The 23,407-nt window shown below is 48.1% G+C and overlaps 2 protein-coding genes and 1 long non-coding RNA gene across 4 annotated transcripts in view; 2 read left to right on the top strand and 1 right to left on the bottom strand.

Moving 5' to 3' along the window:
- The first annotated feature begins 1,148 nt into the window (after positions 1–1,148).
- On the top strand, positions 1,149–19,556 carry LOC127058463 (uncharacterized). Its single transcript, XR_007776379.1, has 4 exons — positions 1,149–1,313; positions 4,501–4,878; positions 9,524–9,612; positions 18,945–19,556. It is a non-coding gene; the product is annotated as an uncharacterized LOC127058463 (long non-coding RNA).
- STOML1 (stomatin like 1) lies at positions 7,899–13,858 on the bottom strand. Its single transcript, XM_050968494.1, is given in 4 exon segments — positions 7,899–8,400; positions 11,665–11,810; positions 12,896–13,006; positions 13,711–13,858. Coding segments are annotated over 4 exon segments (627 nt in total). The 3' UTR covers positions 7,899–8,178.
- A 3,098-nt stretch (positions 19,557–22,654) lies between the features above and the next one.
- LOC127058307 (immunoglobulin superfamily containing leucine-rich repeat protein 2-like) overlaps positions 22,655–23,407 on the top strand; it is a 79,499-nt gene continuing 78,746 nt past the window's right edge. Inside the window, exon 1 of one of the 2 annotated variants that reach the window (XM_050968125.1) lies at positions 22,655–22,825. In XM_050968125.1, the coding sequence (XP_050824082.1) occupies positions 22,820–22,825 (6 nt within the window). In that variant the 5' untranslated portion in view covers positions 22,655–22,819. The remainder of the gene's footprint in view (positions 22,826–23,407) is intronic. The other variant, XM_050968124.1, reaches the window with a different exon arrangement.

Here is a 23,407-nt window from a genome sequence, read left to right as displayed (position 1 = left end):
TTTTACATATATATAAATCGTCCGGAAAGTAGGGATGTATGATAACCCTACCCAGTGCCCCTCCCTCTCCCCCCCTCTTGGGGTGTCAGCTTGCTGCAGATTGCAACCCCCCCCTCCCCGCAGTGCTGTTACAGAGCGGTGCTGTCCCTGCAGCCAGCTGCAGGTGAGGGGGTGGGGACCCGCGGTCGCTTCTCCCTCCTCCAAGCATCCTCCACGGTTCTGGCAGCGCCTCAGTCTCCCCCCTCCGCCCGGGCCGTGCAAGGAGCACCCCCCGCAGCGGTTTGTGAAGCTGGAGTTGCCTCCCCTTCCCCTCCCAAGGAGCGCAGGGGAAAGTTTCTCGGTGCGCGGCAGCGGTTCCCGGGAGCCCGAGCTCCCTCCCGCTGGGAAGGGCCCGCGCTGCAGCGCCTCCCGCAGCCGCCCGGCCTGAACTGCCGCAGTCTCCCCAGGTCCGGCTGGCAGCGGGGTGGAAGGCCCCCTGAGCCCGAGGGCAAGGCTTGGGCCACGCACGTAGCACTTCTCTACTCCAGCCCAGCCAGAGAGGGATCCCGCGACTGGGTTGCAAAGCGGCGGGAGCCGGGAAAGTTGAAGCCGAGAGAGGAGGCAGCTATTTCGGGTGGATGGAGGGGGGAGGTAGGGGAATGTGGTGGTCTCAAGGGAGGAGGCGGGGCCGGGGCGGGGATTTGAGGAAGGGGTCCAATGGGGCAGGGAGGGGGCGGAGACTTTGGGGAAGAGGTTGGAATGGAGGCGGGGAAGGGGGCTTCCTGGTGTGTCCTCTTTTTTCAATGTTCAACTTCAAATATGGTAACGTTACTAATTCCACTACACGTGACCGCAGCAGCCCCCAAGGAGCCACTATAGCAGATGGGGATGGTCAGATGGCAGTAGTGTTCGAGTGACACCTCAACATGTCTTCTCTGCAGGCGCGGCGGGAAGGAGGGGCTTGAAGGGGGTGGGAGCGAACAAGCTAAGCCCTTGTGTGCGGTTAGAATGATACAAACGGGCTGATATGGTTTCCATGGCACTGTTTGTTTGTGTGGCATCTTTAGACCCCTTCTGTCTCTGCTTCATCTTCTGTGACTCATAAGCACCAAAAAAGAGATGACCTAACATGCAAACATACGTCATCATTTTATGACTGCTACCGGGGTCACGGCAGATGTGTGACAAGGGACAGGCACTGAGTGACTGGGATTCAATCGCAGTGTAACATGCATGGGATTCACCACACAATAACAGCTGTGCTGGGTGCCTACTGCTGCCATGGGTGCCAATGAAATCCTCACCTCCCTTTAGCACAAGGCTCAGGAGCAGAGGTAGGTCTTTTATCTCACTGGGCCAGATTCCTGATCTGTTAAGTCAGTGTTATCAGATCAGTTCCCTCAACATTTGTGGGTACTCCTGATTAACACTAGCCTATCTTGGCCCAAGAGAAGGGGTGGGGAGGGGAATAAATCTCTTACTCTGTTGAAGTTTTGCTTTCAGCCACAGTAGGGCTTCAGCCTGCTATTTAAAATAAATCTAAAGCTTGTTTCAGGACAGGATGGTTATTTACAGAAAGCGGGGCCAGCAGAAGGGATTGTAGATCAGGCCTGAAAGCATCAGTAAAAAGGCACCTCCTTGTTTTTGCAGCTGAGTAATGAATTGTTATGGGCCAAAGTGCACCTTCCTTATATAGCAAAACTCCTGATCAAGGCACTGGGCTCTTTGCTTGACTAAGGATTATAGAGTTTGCCCCTGGTGCTTTTGTGCTGCTCAAAGATTGGTGCTTAAGGCAACAATCAGGTTCCTGACTAGGGAACCTGCCAGCCCTGCCCAGGATATACTCACACCATAGATTAGAGCAAGACATGCTCTATAGGGGGAGCAGTGGGCGTTTCCTTTGTCGCTTTTGCCTCACCCCTGGCATGACCCTGGTATGGAACCAGGAAGCTTATAACTGTGTCAGCTGCCAGCTGAGTGGTCTGCTGCAGGCCTAGCTTGCTCTTGAGGCTGTCTCAGCTTTGGATAGTAGGACAAGTCTGTATCTTCCTGTATCTTTTAAAAGGATTTGGTGCCAGATGAATGGAGTCATCTATCCTTGGTGTACAGCACATTATTAATAAACATTTCTACTGTATAAGTGCCCAGAGGTCGTCACCCATTCTGGGCCCCATCATCCTAGACCCTACGATCTCAAAGCACATGCAGAGGCAGGGATCAGCAACTCACAAGATGGAGCTTGAAGGTCCCCTCTGTTTACTTCCCTGAAGTTATGCTGATTCACAGCACCTGAGGATCTCGCCCCTGGCCTCCAGAGCTCTTTGTAGTCTCCATATTTTCAGGCAGAACATTTATTTTAGACAAACGATTGTTCCCCTGAGAAAGTGTGCAGAGAGAGAGTGGGGATCTCCCGTTTCCAGCATGCTGCATGAGTTCTGCAATGCATCCTGGCAGACAGCAGAGCTAGAGAAATTTAAAGCCACAGTACACCAAAGTTGCATAGCTACAGATACCACAAAAAGTGTTCATTAGTAATCCCAAGCTCTCATGTAGGGCTTTTCACCCATAGATCTCAATGCACTTCACAAAGGAGGGCAGTATCACTATCCCTATTTTACAGATGGGAAAACTGAGGCAGAGAGGCAAAGTGACTTACCCAAGGACACTTGCAAATCAGTGGCAGAGCCAGAAGTAAAACCCAGATCTCCTGAGTCCCAGCCCAGTGCTTTATTCTCTTAATGTATACAGATGATCAGACCACCACACTCAGATAGCTAGGTATATGTAACATGTTTATTGTAGATCAAGAATTATTTTAGAGGAACTTAAAAATAAATATATGTACATATACACATATACACACCCACATATATAGCTAATCAAAAGCATGCAAATCACTTTAAAGCACAAATTAGACCAACCACTGAATTCTAACAACTTGTGCAGGGACATTCAAGAACTTCTAGGGATCCTTAGTCTAGGACATTCCCAAAATCTCCTTCTCTGACCCCTCCTCTATAGGTTCTGTGGCCCAAAGTTTTAGAAATGCTTTTGTTTTCCAAGGCACAATTTTTCACTTGCAAATCGTGGGTGCAAAAATCAGCTGTTAGAGAATAGGACTTGTCTATGTGGAAGTTACTGCATGGCAAGTCAGGGGGCTGGTCTACACTACGGGGGAAAATCGATCTTAGATACGCAACTTCAGTTACGTGAATAACGTAGCTGAAGTCGAAGTATCTAAGATCGAATTACTCACCATCCTCACGGCACGGGATCGATATCCGCGGCTCCCCCTGTTGATTCCGCAACTCCGTTCGGGTTGGTGGAGTTACGGAATCGATATAAGCGCGTTCGGGGATCGATATATCGCATCTAGATGAGACGCGATATATCGATCCCCGAGCAATCAATTGCTACCCCCCGATACGGCGGGTAGTGAAGGTGTACCCAGGGTGTGAATCCATGCACATTCTGGGATTTTTAATATGCTGTAGCAGTGTCCACATAGGGATGCTGCACTGTGGCAAGCTAGTGTGCTGTAGAGTCACACCTCTCCTCGCCATGCCTTGCAGTAATGTTCCATGTGGAAAAGACCTAAACATCCCTTTGCACCAACAAATCAAGTAGTTAGATGACTAGCTGCAGTCCTGGAGCACTGCAATTCCACCTCTCCTGCTGGAAGGGAGTAGTTTATCTTTTGTTGACAGGAACCCAATGCCACTCAATGGAATTCACCTGACAGGGCAAGATGCCCAGCAAGATGAATGGTATTTTAAGGGTTTAGTTGCCCAAATGTCCCCATTCAGGGGATACGAAACTCTTGTAGACTTCAATTAGGGAGTAACACAAATTTCAGTGGTGGGGTGCGGGGAGAGGTTCTGTACTAACATGTGCATCCACAAAAACAAAAGCCTGGGTTGAAACCCAGCTGTGCATGAAGCCTTTCACCTGATGTTTTTCCTCTTCTTGAGCTGATTCATAGATTGTAAGCCCAGAAGGGACCATTAGACCTCCTGCATAGCATATGCCAGATAATTCACCTAGGTACACCTGTGCTGACCCCAACAATTTGTGCTTGGCTAAGCCACATCTTCCAGAAAGACTTCCAGGCTTCTTGTGATGGCACTGAGAGCTGCAGAATCCACCACTTCCCTTCGGAAGTCTGCTTAGGCCTGACCCATTGGTACACAACCTCCATCATCAGAGCCTTGTGCCAAGTGGATTTTGCTGGGTTCTCGGTGTGAACTCTTGGCATTATCATTCTGCGCTCCCCCAGGGCACTCCTATTTAGCAGGTGTGACACACTATACCCCAGGGGAGTGTCTTATAACCTACATATTAATCATTTTGTATATAACTGTGATATTGCATATAAAACATGCCATGTAAGGTATCATGGGAAAGGTTATGATCTGCTTTAACCCACTGTTCCATCTAGCTATCTATATCTCATTGGTGCATATGAAGTTATGAGAATTGTGTTGTATGATTGTCACTAAAATATGCTGTGGGTTTGGGAAGCTCCCAGATCCTAGCTCTCCAGAGACAATAACCAGGGTGATAACCAATGCCTGGGCGAGTGTTGAATAACCATCAACAGCCATTGTCTAGCAAGGGAGCTACAATGCAATGAGTCACCTGCATAAGGCCATGCCAGTGGAATTGCTTAACTTTGTCAGGTGGTAACTCAGCAATGCCCACCAGACATGCCTGGACTTGTGTTCTCCAAGCACATGGACTAAGGGTATAAAACAGAACACAGGGCCACATGCTTGGCCTTTTCTCCTTCCCCCACCTATGCTGCAAGCAGCAAGGATGCTCAGAAAACTGAAGACTCCAACAGAGGAGACTGGCCAAGGTTTCAAGGGTGAAACCTGTGTACTGCAATATCCGGGGAGGGTGAGAAAAACTGCTTAATCTAGATAATACCCAGTCTAATAGAACTGAGAGTTTAGACTGCATGCTTATATTTATTTTATTTTGGTAACTAACGCTGACTTTTTGCGTATCACTTAAAATCTATTTTTTGTAGTCAATAAACTTCTTTTACTGTTTATCTTTACCAGTGAATTTGCTTGAAGTGTTTGGTAAATCTGCTCAGGTTTGCAAAGGCTGGTGTATATCCACTTTCCATTGACGAAGTGGCAGACCAATTAATAAACTTGCACTGCTGTCTTGAGCAGTGCAAGATGGTATATTCTTGAAGTACAGTGCTGGGAACTGGCTGCTTTTTTAAGTTTTGTAGAAATATTTATAATTGCTTTTTTTAATTTAGCTATTTTTAATTTAGGAATGAATGCACAGACAAAGGAATGAAATTTTGTTTGCTTAGCAACTAAGGGATTTTTGGCGCGCTTGATTTTAGTTTTTATGGAGGGGGTAAAAAGCTTGTGAGAATAGCTTTTTAGGTTGAGGGTTTGATTAGAATTTAACATGGTGTTAATTTGAATATTAGGCAATACACAGGCCACACCACACCGACCCCGCCAGCCGGGAGGGAGAGCTTTATAAGCGCTATGACTACAGATAAAATACAAGCCAGGGGTTTTTAAATAGAGGGTAAGGGTATTACCCGCAACTCGGTGGCATTGGGTTACTAATACATTTTACTGCTGGGGAGTATTTACCATGCGGTTTTTGCACTTTTAATGGGAGATATTTAAGCGTTTTAGGGCATGGGTACCATTTAGGATGCCCCTACAATACATAACAGCAAACAAAGTAGCTGTAAAACTTGCAAGTGATTCTGTGGGCTGTGGGCATTTTGACATTTTTTGAAGGGATGGGTGAGGCAACACAATGCCAGAATAAACATTTATATAGATGTAAGCAGAGTTAGGATAAGCTCTACCCTGACATCTAGTGGAAAGAATTTCAGAGAGCGTATTTGCATAGGCACGCCTACCCTATCCCAGACTGCCGAGCTGTGGGACTGCTTGGTGACAAATGACTCACCCTCAGTTGGGTGGTACTTGCTAGACAAGGGACATGGGTTCCAAAACCCAGTGAATTGAGAGGCTGGGGATGGGTATCTGTGCCTGGGGTGCAGTCTCCTTGTGGAGCCAGAAGCACCAGTTCCACCCCCTCCTCTCTCCACTGTGGAATGTCAGAGTTGATTTTTTTTATTCCCTCAAGAATCTAAATGCAGGTTATTGAGCTGAACTTTGGGCTAATGGTGCACTAGCACTGGGGCTCCCCTACTAAGAGCTGAGATCACTAAGAGTTGAAATTACTAAAGAGCTGAAATTACTGAGCTGAGAGCACTGAGTACTGTGCTAACTAGTGCGGGAGCCTGAAGCTATACTGTGGAACAGAGCAGCTGGTGAAGTGGAGCAGTTGTGGGGACGGCTGGAGCGGATCACGGGACAGCTGGTGGCAGCAGAGCAGCTGGCAGAGCGGAGTAGTTGTGGGACGGGTGGAGCGGCCCACAGAGCGAGCGGAGCTGAGCAGTTTGCAGAGAGAACTGGAGCAGCTCATGGAGCAGAGCAGCTGGTGGAGCGGAGCAGTTTCTGAGGATGGCTGGAGGAGCAGAGTGGAGCGGCTGGTAAAATGGAGCAGTTCGTGGAGAAGGCGGAAGCAGAACCCACGGAGAGGCAGGGCAGTTGGCCCCGGACCATGTAAGATGCCCCTTTCTACCCAGGCTGGGGGGAGGGACCTCTACAGATAAACTCTCGAACTCGGGGGTGGCATTGACCAGAGACTTTTGGGTTGTTGGACTTTGGGGTGATTGGACTTAAAACCCTAAGGGGAAAAAGGACAGTGCCAAACGTACTTGGAGGTGGGTTTTTGTTTATGGTTTGTGTTATAACCCTGTTTGTGGTGTTTCTCCAATGGGATGCCACATTGATTCCTTCCTTTATTAAAAAGATTTCGCTACACTCAGACTCCATGCTTGCGAGAGAGGAAGTATTGCCTCCTAGAGGCGCCCATGGGGGGTGTGGTATGTGAGTGTCCCAGGTCACTGGGTGGGGGCTCGAGCCGGTTATGCATTGTGTTACTGAAATGGAACCCCTGGATACTGAACCCGACCCTTGTTGTGCCAACTCAGAGGGGCAGAAGGGTTACATAAAAGTTATGAGTACTATTTACAGGGCCCAGCGGGAGAAACGAGGGGATCCATTTTTTTTATAAAGAATGCTTGTTGCCTTTACAGTAAAGGCTCCATTTAGGAGGCAAGGGAGTTTTTGGGCGTTTTTAGAAATATTTATAGGGGGAAATGTTTTCGTTTTAATATTAAATTGAAGGGTTTGGTTACAGGCCTTAAGGGGAAGGCAGCTTTTTTTTTTTTAATTTTTTTAGTATTTTTTAAATAAAGGGGCAAGTTATACTTAATTTTAAGGATATTAAAAAGAGGGACTCTTTTAGCTTTTTAGCAATAGTACTAAATTTTAGATTTTTTTTGTATTTATTATATTGGTATTTTTTTGTTTAGGCCCATTCAGTTTTTTGTACTACTTGCAAGGAGAGTACTTTAGAGAGATTTGCAGGAATAGCCCACAACTCTATTTTTTTTTTAGAACGAGTTTGGTGGCACAGCCAGCAATTAGACAGGTGTTTTAATATACCTAGTTGCTGCAAGGACTTAATTGCTGGGTGGGGGTTGGCATGTATAAAGGGCAAACGGGAAACAAGTAACTATTGTATTATTTTGTTAAATCAAACTTTAAAACTTAAACTCTCTAAACTGTGTGCTCAGACTGAGCTAAAATGGCTTCAAGCCTTGCCTCTGGCTCTTTTGGCAGTTTGCACTGCCCCCAGAGGCCGGCTCCATCTCTCACCCTTTGAACTTTTATTTGGCAGGGCATACACCAAATTTGCTAATCCAGAACCTGTAACTAATTTAGCCACCTAAAATAATAAAAAACTAACCAAATATATTGTTTCCCTCCAAACTACTCTCACCTCTCTCAACAGGTATGCAGCTCAATTTCAGTCCCTACCCGCTGATGTCCCTGCCCATCGGATCATTCCAAAAACAAAGTCTTTTGTACCAAAGTACAGGCTCTCCTTTTTCTGCAAAATAAAGCATTTTTCCTTATCCCTGTCAAGCTGTTAATTAGCTCTCAGCTAAGCAGACCCAATATTTCAGTAACATTACATAGCTAGAGAATTAGGGATTCGGGTCCTGCAGCTGGTGAGGCACAGACTGAAATGGGTTGCTTCACTTTCCATGTCACAGCACAGGAGCAGGGCCCAAAGTCATAAGCAAACCCTCACCAGGAGCTGGTCCCCAATCCGCAGCTTCTCTGTCTGGATCTCCCTCAGGTTCTTCTTCAGCAGGGTCTTGGTCATGGCGTTTTGGGCCATCATTCAGATGGCTGCATTCAGATCTTTCACCATCATGACAGACAGCACTGCATCCCACACTCGGAACTGGATATCAGCCCCCATGGAGATCACGGCTCCATCCTTAGAGGTCAGCTGTGAACAGCAGCATTAACAAAGAGGGCCTAGATTCTCCAAGGTATTGATTCAATAGAAGTTAAGTGCCCTCATACCTTGGAAGAGCTGGACTGCTATCCCCCAAATTCTGATTCCTAACCAGTGGGGCATCCCTGATTCATTTAAACAGGCAAAACAAAATGTAGGAAAACCCCACAAACCAACCTCCACAAATCTCAAACCAAACCTTATTTATAGAGTTACAAAAACCCAAATGAGTTAACTCCCTCTCCTTCATTTTATGCATCATGGCTAGGGCCCTACCAAATTCATGGCCATTAAAAATGTGTCATGGACCATGAAATCTGGTCTTTTGTGTGCTTTAATCCTATATTGTACAGATTTCATGGGGGAGACCAGTGTTTCTCAAATTGAGGGGTCCTGACACAAAAGGGAGTTGCAAGGGGCTTACAAGGTTATTTCAGGTATTACCACCCTAACTTCTGGCTGCCTTCAGAACTGAGTGGCTGGAGAGCTGCAACTGTTGGCCAGGTACCCAGCTCTGAAGGGCAGTGCCCTGCCAGCAGCAGCGCAGAAGTAGGGATGGCAATACCATACCATGCCACTCTTACTTCTGTGCTGCTGCCTTCAGAGCTGGGCGGCCGGAGAGTGGCCACTGTTGACTGGGGACCAGCTCTGCAGGCAGCAGCACAGAAGTAAAGGTGGCAATACCATACCATGCCGTCCTTACTTCTGTGCTGCTGCTGGCAATGGCTCTGCCTTCAGAGCTGGGTACCTGGCCAACCGCTTCTGGCCAGCAGCCACTGCTCTACAGCGGCCCAGCTCTGAAGGCAGCACCACCACCAGAAGTAGCATAGAAATAAGGGTAGCAGTACTGCAACCCCCCCTACAATAACCTTGTGACACCACCACCCCGAACTCCTTTTTGGGTCAGGACCCCTACAATTACAACACCGAGAAATTTCAGATTTAAATAGCTGAAATCATGAAATTTATGATTTTTTAAAATCCTATGGCCATGAAATTGACCAGAATGGACCGTGAATTTGGTAGGGCCTTACTGATGGCACTTCTCGGTCCTTCTGGAACCAGATGCCAATGCAACCAAGAGACTATGCTAAGGGCTCCTCCTCTTGTGTAGTTTCCACCCCAAGCAGACATCAGAAGTACTCAAGATTTCACCAGCCAACCTGACAGCGTGAGCCTTCTGGCTGAATTTTGCTGCCTTGGGTGAGTATCTGAATCAACTTTAAGGTACTTGTCCAGACCCAAACGCTACGCTCTCACAGGGTCACCCAGCACCAATGGGGGGAGGGGGGACACAAGTTCTACCCCCTCCCTCACCCTGTGTCTGTCTTGTCTATCTAGATTGTAAGATCATAGATGCAGGGGCCATCTGGTACTCTGTGGTTGTCCACTTCTTGCACAACGAGGCCTCATTCTTGGCTGGCCTTTAGACACTGTCATAAAGAACATGATTATTATCATCGATGTAAGCATGGTCTGAATGAATTCTTCCCTGAATTCCCTAGCTGGGAGGGAAGGAGACTTTAAGTGTGTTCATGTAAATACAGTTTGCTCCTGCTCTGCTTAGATATCAAGCAGATAGAGAGGTGTGTTGCTCAAAGTAATCAACTTTGGCTGGTGTTGGGTTACAAATCATTTTAGTACTGAATGCAGGAGCAGTGAAATGCTGTTACCAATGTTGTCAGTATTGTATGAATAAAAGGGAACAGAAATTTCCGTAACATGTCCCAAATGAGAGGGTCCCCCACAGCTGAAAGGACCTTGTTAAGCCAGGGGCTCGAAAGCCAGAGCCCTGTGACAGTAAGAGGGCTGGGGACAGCTGTTCCAGCTAGAAGATGTGGGCCCTCCCCAGGGGTCCTCCTCAGACTGATTTAACCTGTTCCTCCACACTGTTAAAAGAAAGTGCTAAATAGGCTTCATTAGGAGCCTCTTTATTATTTTAAAGGCTCAATCAGAGCTGATACCAGTTGGGGTGGGGCTGTGTTCTGCACAGAGTTGAAAATTACTAAGAGACTGGTGTGCAGAGGACAGAAAAAGGTGACTGATGGTTGGTGAACAAGTGGTTGGTGAGGCAGTGAGCAGAACAAGTGGCTGGCGGGATGGCCAGTGCAGAGGAACCACGGCTGATAGGGTGGCCAGCTAAAGCAAGTGCTCAGATGGTGAAGCAAGCAAGGTGCCTTCTTCCCCAGGTGGGAGGTGAACTCACACAGATGCACCTCTGAACCCTGGATCTTCTCTGACCAAGGACAATCACTGTGAGTGGGGTATGGTGAGGGAGCAGAGAATGGCACAGAAAAGGAACTATTGGTTGTAGAACTCAAGAACATGAGGCGGAAAGCACTGCCCCACACATGCTGGGATGGGTGTCCTGCTCACAGTTTTATGATTATGAATCCCGCTTGTGGCATTTTCCCTAATTAATGTTGGGTGACTTCCCTCCTTTCATTAACACTCAAACTCTGTGCTTGCGAGTGGGAAACTATTGCCTCTCAGGTGCGCCTAGAGGTGATGTGTAATTTTCACAGGTTATGGGGTGGGGACTTGAGCTGGTTCTGGGTTGCATCAATGGAAAGGAACTCCTAGATATTGAACCCAGCCCTGGTTGCTGCTGGCTCCACATGGCAGAAGGGTTACATTAACAACATCATCTCAATTTCAGATCACATAGATTTGCAACTAATAATTTTTGTTGATGAGACATTTGTCTTTTGTCCATGGCTCAAATCCCTCCCCCCATTTCATTTTAAGTTGGAATAAACACCAACCTGGCCCAAACCACCAACGTTGGGCTGGTCTAAATCACAGCCAAGTTCTACAAGAGTAGTAATTGGGAGTGCCTACCTGCAGAAACCTGAAAAGGACCCGGTTTTCACAGGTGGATGCTCAGCACTTTTGGAAAAGCAGATGTCACTTACCTTGGACACCCACAAATTCAGGCACCCAGAACCACTGATTGCTTTTGAAAATCTTGGCTCAGCATGCCCCCTGGAAGGCTGTGTGGAAGGAAAACCTGGCCTACGATCTCATGATATTTGGCCTCAGTTCATCTAAAAGGTTTGTGAATCTGTACTACAATTTTACAACTGGAATGAAAGCCCAAAGCATGCAAGATTCAACATGTGGCTTTCACTAGGAAGGTTTGCAAAGGTCTATACCCTGATCTCTTCAAGAGAGTTGCAATGGATAACCAGGCTCATTGGAGAAGCTGCCCCATCACACAGCAAATCCTCCACCTTAGAAATGGATGTAGCTCACCTTACGTGATGGCACATTAAAGGCTCTTGTCCTCAAGTCTACTAGTTGCCAGTGATCTATGAATGGCAACAGCAGGACCATGCCTGGCCCCTGGGGGGCTCGGATCCGGCCCAAGCGGAATACAGTCATTCGCTCGTAGGCAGGGACTATCTGGAAAGGGAACATTTAAATCAAATAGGCAGGAGGAAAAACACACATTGGGCAGTTTAAGAAAAGTCATTTCTCTGTCCCTACAATGCCTGGGCTTAATGCACAGTGCTCCCTCTAGTGGTTGGCTCTGGCAAACATAAGAGCCCCCCCATAGCTAATGGAGCTCATCCTTCTGCACCAACAGTAAGGGTTTGTGCTTCTGGTGTGGAGCTCATGGGTTCAATCCCCAAGGACAACCATGGTCTCTGCTGCATCTGACCATGATTAATTAATTCAAATCAACTGAGCAGAAAATGAAAAAATACTAAGATTTCTAAAAGTCATTTGGCCCCACCTGCGAGGTATACCCTTCTCTGACAGGTGACCCCAGATGTTTGCTTGTTAACTCAGTAAGCTGAGCAGAATCTCATGTCCAGATGATGCACACTACAGGCAAGCTGAGCTCCTCCAACTCCCACTGGAGTCAACAGGAGTCAAGGGTACGTGGCACCTCTCAAGACCAGGAGATCCCTAACTTTTAGATGCCACAGGCTGCACTGACAACTTGCCAGTAGCCTGCAGCTGCATTTGCCTTGAATATACATTTACACAAATTTTAATAGTAGAAAATAAAGACACTCCTCCCTTCCAGTCCCCCAAGAGAGCCTCTTGCACTCACACCTGGAGCATTGCCAGGCTTCATTCATGATGATTACAAAGCCCTTTCTGATCCTCAGGGGAAAGGTGCCCTAGAAATGCAGAGAGAGCACTGTGTGCACCAGTGGCAGCCTTTGCTCTACAGGAACTCCTGATGTTAGACTCGCTATAGACTAGCTGGTGGGTTGGCTCTAGTCTGGAGAGCTGGGTCTTCTCAACAGCGTAAAGGGGTTGGCCTGAGGTGGAGAGAATGCTGCCACTCCTGTCAGTTGGCTTTTATGCCATAGGTGCCCGCTGGAAAGGCTGCAGCAGTACACAATGCAGTGAGCATGCAACTTCTTAAGGACACTCCAAGCAGCAAAAAGGGCATCGTTGCCTTTCCTCAGACTTTCCCCCTCCCACCACCAACTGGATTTAGGGGGAAGGACCAGGCATTATTTCCCACTTAATTTCAAGACAAACCATCTGGAGATGGGGAAGGTGATGACCATCAGCAGGAAGGCCAAAGAGGTGACAATCCCATGGCAAATCCATGACAGATAGTCCTGGGAGGAACCTGTAGGAGAGAAAGAGAGGGGCAGGGAATGAATTTGGAGAGAGCAGCACCTCCCTAGTCCCTCAGCATTGCCCACGGCTTGGTCTCAGGCCCATGGCCTTTCCCTTGTTTCAAGACACACATGCAGCAAACCACAGAAGGCAATGCTGGGATCGCATAGGCAACTCATGGATCCACCCAATGACAGTGGTCACAGATCTCTGCCCTGGTGTCCTTCAGCAGCACTGTCCTTGAGGGGAATGCCATAAGCTGGAAACCACCCCAGAGACAGAAGGGGCTGCCTCAGCTTCTGTCTGCTCTGTTACACCAGCGTCAATCCACTGAAGTGAGTGCAGCGACTCCAGATTGATGCCAACACAGAGCAGCATCTGGCCTGGTGTCTCTTGCTCTTGGTCAGTGAACATCCATATGCCTAACAGCATTCACTGAAGGCCACAGGAGACAATCCCCAGACTGGACTCCGCCAGCCTGCCTCCATCTTGGACTCTTCCAACCCCTGAATCCCCAAATGAAACACCCATAGAGCCTTATTCTGCTCAGCCCAGTGCAAGTCAGGAGTAATGCCAGTGCAATCATAGAGCTGCACCCTGCATAAGGCTGGCGTGAGGGAGAGGCCAGTGTTTGCAGGGGCTATAACCACCAAGGTGAATGATGATGCTTGGGCCAGCAGAGAAGGAAACCTTGCTCCTCTGTCCTATACTTGCCTTTCATTTGCGGGACCTGGTCCCATGGGTCTTGCACGTGCCCAAAGGAAAATAAGCTCTTCTGAGATCCATAGACTCCAATGCTGGACTGTGGGAAACGGTTATAGTCCCCCAGTGGAAGAGCTTGATATCCCGACCGGCTGAACATGGTCCAGTCTACCTCCTAAGACTTTCAATAATCTCTCCACCCCTTACCCCTGCACACCCTGCCGGTAAACTGGCTGGTGGGAGTCCCCAGGGCAGCATTCAGTTCCTAGTGCTTCAGACTGAGCAAACGATCAGCTCACTCCCCACGGACATCAATATTCAATTAGCTCAAAGCACAGCCACACAGTTCTGCTTGATTCTTTGAATCTTGCAAGTGGGTGCCGTTCTTACCTGCAGGTTAATGTAAAAATCCCTGCACACCCAAGCTGTTTAGGAGCAGGGAAAAAAAGATACCAAAAATGCTTCAAGATGCTGCATAAAAAAGAAACAAGTCTTTACAAGTGACTCTGAATCTGAGAAATCCAGTCACATGACGGCTCCTTCAGGTGGCCTTTGCAAGCCAGAGGGGTAACAGAATATAGTCCTTGCTTGCTTGCTTTCTACACTCAAACACAGTTTTTGCAGCTAGCCAGCAGGGCTTCTGGGTGATTTCCAAGTCCCATCAGCACCATAAATAAAGGCAAAACACCTGACAGTCAAATGCCAAACAGCAGCACCATAGCTTTTCAATACCAGGCCAAGGGCAATTCTTAAGCCTTAGATCAGAAATCATTGCTAATCTGAGGTGAGCCATCACAGAGCAACATTAAGGGTTCGCTCCCCACCACCCTGATCCAATCCCCTCCCCGGCTGCTAAGAGACAATCAGAGGCGTAGCGAGCGCCCTTCGTACCGTCCGACCCGAGGAGGCCCCGCAAGGAAGGGGGCCCCTAAAAGTGCCAAAAAAAATGTAAGGTATAACTAGGTAAGTGACATTTATTGATGCTATTGCACAATCCATGTCGGTTCTACTGACAAAACCGTGAAGTCATTATGATACATCATAATGCTATTGGCTACATCAGTTGTCTGTTGGTCAGTTTCGAATTTTAGTTGGACCCATTCAAAGAATGTGTATTTGCGTTCATAATGGCGGTCAGCGGATAAATGTTATTAATTTAGTTGTTAGTTTTTTATCGTTTCTGCATTGTAAGGGGCCCCGGACATATGTTCGGAGGGGGCCACGTTCTTTGTTGCTACGGCCCTGGAGACAATCCTTCCTAGGCTGGAGCAGTGGGTGTCTCCATCTGCTTTGTGTCTCCTCTGTAACGCCAGCAGATCCCTTTGTAGCCCTTGCCAGCTGATCTGGTCTGCCTCCTTCCAGGCAGGGAGGCTGGCGCAGTAGCACTTCCTGCTTTTCTACTTCATGTGGGCACTGAGAACAGTACTGGCTGCAGAGCAGGGAAGGAGGAATGTTTTCTTCCTAAGAAGGTTTGCTTCATCAGCTGCAGAACAGCTCCATCTGCCATGGGGAGGCCTCCATTCAACCTCCCCAGAGGCTGCAGCAGAATGGCATCTCTCCAGGAGCTCCCCTCTCGCTGTGCTGCAGGGACCCTTCTGAAAGCTGACACTGACCAGCAAGGATGGGGATTGGGGGGAAAGTCTTTGGGAGGGAGATTTCCCTTTGGGGTGATCATTGTCAACAAATCTAATGAGAATACTGTCGAGGGGATCTCCAAGGGCAGCCCCTGGGGTGTAGGGTGAGTAGCATTCACCAGGAGCCCAGCACAGGGGATTTAGGCTGTGGGTGGGGAAGGTTTTTCTCAGTTGCCAAATCATCCCCTGGGGTCACCCATGCCCCCCCCCCGACTATGGCTGACCCGCCCCACCCTCCATCCCCTGTTTCCTGAAACGGCCCTATGGGGAGAGACTCCAGCCCCAGGTTCTCAGCACTGGTGTGAGGCAGCAGCTGCTCCTCATCTGTCACTCTCTGCTTTTCCATGGGGTAAGGAGGCTGGGGTGGGGTGAAGCTGGGCCGTGGGAAGAGAATCAAAGAGTTTCTGTAGCATGGAGATGCAGGATTGCACTGGCAGAGGGTCCTGATTGGACAGTCAGGTGGTGGCTGGTTCTGATAATGGGATTGATACAAACCTATCAATCAAAAGACCCACTCACCCCCAGCCTGAACCCCATTGCAGAGAAGGGGTAAAATCCTATGGAAGCAAGGCCAACACCTGCCCAATAGGATCCCCAACCTGCTGCTTGTCATGGCTTCGTTCTGCTGGGATGCTGCCCCCAAGGCTCCCCCTGTATCCACACCTGCAGAGCACTGGGTGCGTATTAAGTCATCCCTCTTCTGGGAAAGGCCCCAGCCTGAGCACACAGCAGGAGCAGTGCTCCAGGCAGAGGGCTGGCAGTGGGCCCAGCAAACAGCTCTTTTGGGGGTGCCCATCCTATGGCATGAGGCCAGAGGTCCAGCATGGGGGAAGGGTAATGGGCCTCATGTGGGGTGAGGGTGACCAGATGTCCGATTTTGGACCAGAACACCCAGTCAAAAAGGGATCCTGGCAATTCCAGTCAGCACCACTGACCGTGCCGTTGGCTGTTCAGTTGGCAGCGCCACTGTGCCGCATAGCAGGGCTGACATGCTCCCTGCTAGCTGCCGTGCTGTGCAGCTCCTGGGTCAGGAAGCAGCCAGCATGTCCGGCTCCTAGTCTTAGGGGCGGACAGGGGGTCCACATGCTCCCCCACCCCCTGCCTGCAGGCACAGCTCCCATTGACTGGGTCAGGGCAAGGGAGGAACTCGCAAGTGCTCAGCAGGCAGCTGTTGAAGGGTCCCATGGCGCACGCCTCTCAGCCTCACTGCTGTCCGGCCCTCTTCTCCTCGCACTCCTCATGTGGCTAGGCTCGAGCTGCACTGTGTGCCCTGCGGCAAACCACGGTCTGTTTGTCATCCCATCACCGACATCCAGGAGTTTGAGGTATGTATATCACCATCTCCAAGTGCTGGGAATGGGGCTGCACCCCCATCCCGCTCACTGCATCCCTCCCCGTCCTGTCCCCACACCCCCATCACTGCATCCCTCTCCATCCCAACCCCCCTGTACTCCCATCGCCCATCACTGCATCCCTCCCTGTCCCACCCACCCCTGCACCCCCATCCCCCATCATTGCATCCTTCCCTGTCCCCTCCCCACCCCCCTCACTGCATCCTTCCCCCTTCCCATCCTGTCCTGTCCCCAAAACCTACCTGTCTCAGGCCTGTACCCCTTGCAGTGCTTTCCCACCCATCCTCTCCACCTCCCAGAGCTGCCACCCCCATGTTCCTCACCCCCCACAGCCCTGCACCCCATTCACTTCCATACACTGCTGCACTCCTATTATGTCCCATATACCACTGTGTCTCCCCACATCCTCATACACCTGTTGCCTTCTGCCTCCCCCTGCATCTCCATCCACCCCACATACCCACCCACTCCCCATCCTCTCTCCTTCACTGCCCCCTGTCACTCCCATCCTGCTTTCATCCTTGGCTTCTTTCTCTCCCCATCCTCTCTCCTCAACCACACCCCCATCTTTTCCCCTCCAGCCCACCTTCCTCCCTTCCCAGCTGGGTGATTTAGGCAACCCCTGGAAAAGTGTATGAAAAAGTGTGTCTGTGTAGGCAAGTGTGTACATGCATGCATTATATGTGTGTAAGAGACTGTGTGTCTTTGTGTAGGGGAGGTATGTGTATTGCCACATGTGGGTATATGTGTGAATAAAATTTGCAGCCTAACTCTTTGACTTTTATTCTTTTTGCTGGCTTGCGCACAAAAAATTTGATGACATAAAATATGTGTGTATTCATTTTGTAAGTTTTTAAAAGAGACAGGAACTCTAGAAGAAATGTATTATTTCTTAAAAAGTGAATGTTGTTGACTAGGAATTGCAGAAGGGCCAGTGTATCATACATTTCTCCCTACCTTTGTCTAGCTACATTATAGACTCTTTGTTGCACTCTCTCTTTTTATGTGTATGTCCAGTACATACCTACCACCCTGGAACCCTGATTTTAGTTGAGATCTCTAGGTGTGATGAACTGGGACTGTTCTTAATATAGTCTGTGAATGCTGAGTGGGGAGGGTAGGCCTGGGAGGGTGGTCTGCATTGGGGGATGGGAGACTGGCCTTGAGGAAAGATGCCTGAGCATGTAACGTGAGAACCTAGAAAGGGGTTTGAGGTCAGGTGACACCTCTGCCCAGGAAATTAAACAAAGGCTGGGAGGAGGAGATGTTGAGGAGAAAGAGTTTTTTCAGGAGGTGGCTGGGGAATGGAGGGAAGTGCAGATGGGGCTCTGATTTCCCAATGGGGCTGTGGTGCTGTCCTAGCAAACTTTCCCAAATCTGAACCTTAGAGTCCAGAAAATGAGATACTAGCATGAATTTCCCTAAGCTTAATTACCAGCTTAGATTTGATAGGCTGCCACCACTCAAAAATATAGTGTTTTGGGGCACTCTGACCTCCCCACCTTCCCTGGGGACCCCAAGAACCCAGATCCCTTGGTTTCTTAAAACAAGGAGAAATAAACCATTCCTCCACCTCTCCCCCTCCCAGAATTTCCATCCCTGGGCTATTCTGAGATACTGATGTAATCTCTTAAATCACCATACAGAGAAGCATCTCCCTTCCCTTCCTCAAAGAGGCAAACAGATTCAAGGAAAACAGAGAGATTTTATCACTCCCTATCTCCCCCACCGTCCTGGTGAGTTAACCCAATCCCCTGGGATAAAACAAGGGAAACAGACAAAAACCAATCAATCAGGTTCTCTAAAAAGAAATCTTTTAATAAAAGAAAGGAAAAGTAAAGAATTATCTCTGTAACTTTCAGATGTAAATATTACAGGGTCTTATAGCTTACAGACACCAGAAAGAGACTTTCCCACCAGTACCAATACAAATCAAAATATTCCCAGCAACTACACATATAAAAGTTAACCAGCCAGATCCACAATTGCAAATAGAGTTAAAACAATTAAAAAGCCTAAACCGCCTGTTTTACTTACTCTATGAAAAGAAACTTAGAGAGCCTGTAGTAATGTCTGGTCTCTCTCAGACCCTCCGAGAGAAGAACAAAGAACAAAGAACTCACACCCAAACTTCCTTCCACCCAGTTTTGAAAGTATTTTGTCTCCTGATTGGTCCTCTGGTCAGGTGTTTCAGGTCACTGTTTGTTAACCCTTTTATAGGTGAAAGAGACATTAACCCTTAGCTATCTGTTTATGACAGGTGCCCCTGGGACCCCAAGATGGATCTAATTGGGGAGGATCCTGTTGTCTGTGCCTGCAAGACCTGTCTTGGACTGTGTTCCTGTCGTCTAAATAAACCTTCTGCTTTACTGGTGGCTGAGAGTCATGGTGAATTGCAGGAAGCTGGGGGTGCAGGGCCTTGTGTCCCCCCACAATCTGTGACACTAGGCACTAAACAACAATTGTAACATTAAATAATGTGGAAGTATATGTGTTAGTGCATGCTAGATGTGTACATATGAATACACGTGTGTATCTGCAGGTAGGTGTGGGCGTCAGTTTCTACAAATTTATTTATCTAGGTATCTGGACAGATGTGCATTTCTATGGTTGTCCTCTATGGATTTGTATTTGGGCTTCAGGAGTGGGCTTTTAATGGACCCATTGCAGCTGTGATAATGTGTGGTCCTAATTTCACAGGTAAAATGACAATAACTTTAGTGAACAAAAAACATGGAGATGGTTACGAAAAATGGGAAGAGGGGAGGGAAAGAATCATGAAAACCTTTGTGAAATTTCATTTTTTTTAAAAATTACCCTTTTTGACTATTTTGCTGCCAGCTCTCGCGTCCTGTAACAAATAAAACCTGAACTTAACATAATATAGCCATCAAAACAATAAATATGCCTGATTCGGCCTTGCAGTGAAAATGAGCACGTGAGAGAGGGTGATGGAGAGCAAGTGATGGAGGAAGGGAGTGTGGAGTGAATGGGGGATGGGGCCTCAGGAAGGGGCAGGGTGGGGCCTCAGGGTAGAGGTGGGGCAGTGGGCAGGGAGGGGTGTACGGTTTTCTGGAATTAGAAATTTGGCAACCCTATCTGGGGTTTGCCTTAATCTAGGCAGTGGTGCCCACTGAGATACCAAGTGTTGGCTGTCCTTAATAGTGAGATTTACAGCCTCAAAGAGTGAGAATTTACAGGGGTGTGTCAGGTCATTGCTTAGTACAGGGACTCTCTTTTTTGCTCCTTAGTGACATCCAATAGCCCAGGCTTTTAATCCAACCAGCGCTTAATAACTTTTTAAAATGTACACTGCTTAATATTGCATCCGAAACACTTCAATGTCCTAGCTCATACTAAAGTCTAGGGCAGGTGAGACTTCTCCATGCAATAAGAACATAAGAAGAACATAAGAACGTCCATATTGGGTCAGACCAAAGGTCCATCAAGCCCAGTATCCAGTCCTCTGACAGTGGACAATGACAGGTTATCATCAAGTGATCCATGCCCTATTACTCACTCCCAGCTTCTGGCAAACAGAGGCTAAGGACACCATTTCTGCCCATCCTGGCTAATAGCCACTGATGGACCTATCTTCCATGAATCTATCTAGCTCGCTTTTGAACCCCATTATAGCATTGGCCTTCACAACACTCTCTGGCAAGGAGTTCCAGAGGTTGGCAGTGCGTTGCATGAAAAAATACTTAATTGTGTTTGTTTTAAACCTGCTACCTATTCATTTCATTTGGTGGCCCCTTGTTCTTGTATTATGAGAAGGAGTAAATAACACTTCCTTTTTTACTTTCTCTATACCACTCATGATTTTATAGACCTCTATCATATCCCCTCCTTAGTCGCCTCTTTTCCTAGCTGAAAAGTCTCAGTCTTATTCATCTCTGCTCATATGACAGCCGTTCTATACCCCTAATCATTTTTGTTGCCCTTTTTGAAACTTTTCCAATTCCAATACATCTTTTTTGAGATGGGGGCGACCACATCTGCACACAGTATTCAAGGTGTGAGCGTACCGTGGATTTATATAGAGGCAATGTGATATTTTTCTGTCTTATTATCTATCCCTTTCATGATGATTCCCAACATCTGTTTGCTTTTTTGACTGCCGCTGCACATTGAGTGGATGATTTCAGAGAACTATTCACAATGACCCCAAGATCTCTTTCTTGAGTGGTAACAGCTAATTTAGACCCCATCATTCTATATGTATAGTTAGGATTATGTTTTCTAATGTGCATTAATTTGCATTTATCAACATTAAATTTCATCTTCCATTTTATTGCCCAGTCACCCAGTTTTGTGAGATCCTTTTGCAACTCTTCACAGTCTGCCTAGGACTTAACTATCTTGAGTAGTTTTGTATCATCTGCAAATTATGCCACCTCACTGTTTACCCCTTTTTCCAGATTGTTTATGAATATGTTAAAAAGGACTGGGCCTAGTACAGATCCCTGAGGGACACCACTATTTACCTCTCTCCATTCTGAAAACTGACCATTTAGTCCTACTCTTTGTTTCCTATCTTTTAACCAGTTGCCAATCCATGAGAGAACATTCCCTCTTATCCCGTGACTGCTTATTTTGCTTAAGAGCCGATGCAAATCAGTGGGTTTTAACAATTATTTGCAGGTTGGAATAAAAACCTGGATGGTTTGGAGAGCCCAGAGAACATGAATTTGTCCAGTGTGGCTTAAATTTTGAACTGTATTTTCAGAACCCGCAAACTTTCAAAAGCCCTGCTTGGTTTTTGGGCAAACTCGTTTTCTTGACTGTCAAATATTCATACACACACACACACACCCCTCCTGCATAGTCTCCTCTCAAGGCAGGCTTATAGTCTCCATAGTTACCACAGTATGCAAGCTTGGAAAGCAGTTTTGCAAGCTCTAGGCCCAGTGCCTGACGGGGATGTATTGTTGTTTATTGCAGCGCCTGAATACAAACATTATCTATTTACTCAAAATGAATAAGATAAGCTTAGGAATGTGTGTGGAGAAAGAGATAGCATGCTAATGAGTGAGGCTCATACCCAATGAGTGAGACTTGGCATGTCTGTGCCCAGCATCCCCAGCACATGGGATGGAGATTCAAGTGACTGAGCGCAGCTTGACACTGGACAAACACAGACTCCTAGCATCCCCCTGGTGAATGGAGAGACCCTGATGGGCCACAGCAATCTGTTCTCATTGCCACACATGGGGCTTCCCAGCAGGGATGGGCACAGGTAGAGTTACATGTTTCACGTTCCAAAATAGAGGACACTACCAGGGGGAAGAGGGAAGGGGAACTGGAGGTGTATGTGTGTGTACTTGAAGAGAGGTATTTGGAAGGTGCATGTGTAGTGGGAGGGGTATTTGGGGGTCCTGAGGGGGTACCTGCAGTCTCATTCTCAAGGTGGAGGACATGCCCAGGACACAGCGCCAGTCCATCAGCGCCTCCCTGTAGGCCTCTCCTCCGGGTGTGGAGCCAGGGCCTGGCCCTTTCACCCCTCTTGGCCAGGCTCTGAGGCCCTAAGGCAGGACAGGCAGCCAAGCTAGAGGCAATGGCAACTCTGCTTCCTTGGCAGGCCAGGCTGGGGCAGGGTGCTCAGTACCACATAGGCAGCAAATTCTGACAGGGAGCAATTTATGTTGCTGGCAGCTGCGGCTGTATGGGAGGGAACAATCGGGGCTTGGAGACAGCTCTTTCTGAGCTGCAAGGTCTGCTCTGCAAGGAAAAGTCTCAGACATTGCCTCTTATTTGAAAATCCTCCCGGACACAGATGGGCAGATCAAAAAAAAGAAGTCATGTCCAGGAAAATCCAGACGTAAAGCAGGGCCCAGGCACAAGCCTGGCCCCCTACATACTCCAGGCTGAGGCAGGCAGCCTGCAAACGGGGAACTCGGCCTGTTCAGGCCTTGCAGCCTGCTGCTCCCTTCCCCCAACATTAGCCTGTGCCGCCTTCCTTGGCAGCAGTGGAAACTTCCTGCAGCTCCTCCTCCCTGCAGGTCACACAGAGAAAATGAAAGTATCTGTGGCGCCTCTGCTTTGCAGGAAGCTCCTTGTTACTCTCCCTGGGCCACGGTAGCAGATAGACCGTCCCCAGAGCTGTGGCAGGAGCTGGCTGTGCATCCGCTCTCAATGCAGGTATTTTATCTTTCACTCATCTTTGGGTGTTAGAGTGCCATTTGTTTCCCAACTACACAGAGGGGGTGGGGGAATTCCTACATGAGACTACCCCAGCTCCCCACTGTTTGGAGGCCATTTCTGGGAGAGACCCACTTTGGGGTGCATGCTGTGCTCTGGATAGGATGGCGCAACAGTCATCAGCATTGTGGCACAGCCTCAGCACGTCACTGTCCTGTGATACCGTTGTGCCATGATGCGAGAGGGCAAAATGCTGTGGTTTCATGCACCTCTGTATTTCTGGAGGGTCCCCTTAACTTCCTGCACATGAGGCAGGCAGGCCATGAATTTGGGACTATCCCAGAAATATTGAGAAGGTTGGATCTAGTGCCCAGGATAGGACCATGGAGTTAGCTCTCAGAGCTGGCATCCTACTTGTGCTTGTTCCTCTATTACCGGTCTGCCTCCCTCTCCAGCTGATATCCCAAAGACCCAACCTGACAAAGTTGCATTGTAATTCACTTCAACAGGAACTGGCTGCTAGATTTTTCAACAACCACAAGCTGAAATGGGTCTTAAAAGCAGCACACACCTCTGAAAACA

This window comes from Gopherus flavomarginatus, chromosome 9, assembly GCF_025201925.1.
Source record: "Gopherus flavomarginatus isolate rGopFla2 chromosome 9, rGopFla2.mat.asm, whole genome shotgun sequence".
Classification (NCBI taxonomy): Eukaryota; Metazoa; Chordata; order Testudines; family Testudinidae; genus Gopherus; species Gopherus flavomarginatus.
Note: the sequence above shows the minus strand (reverse complement) of the source record. Positions and strands in the feature narration are given on the sequence as shown.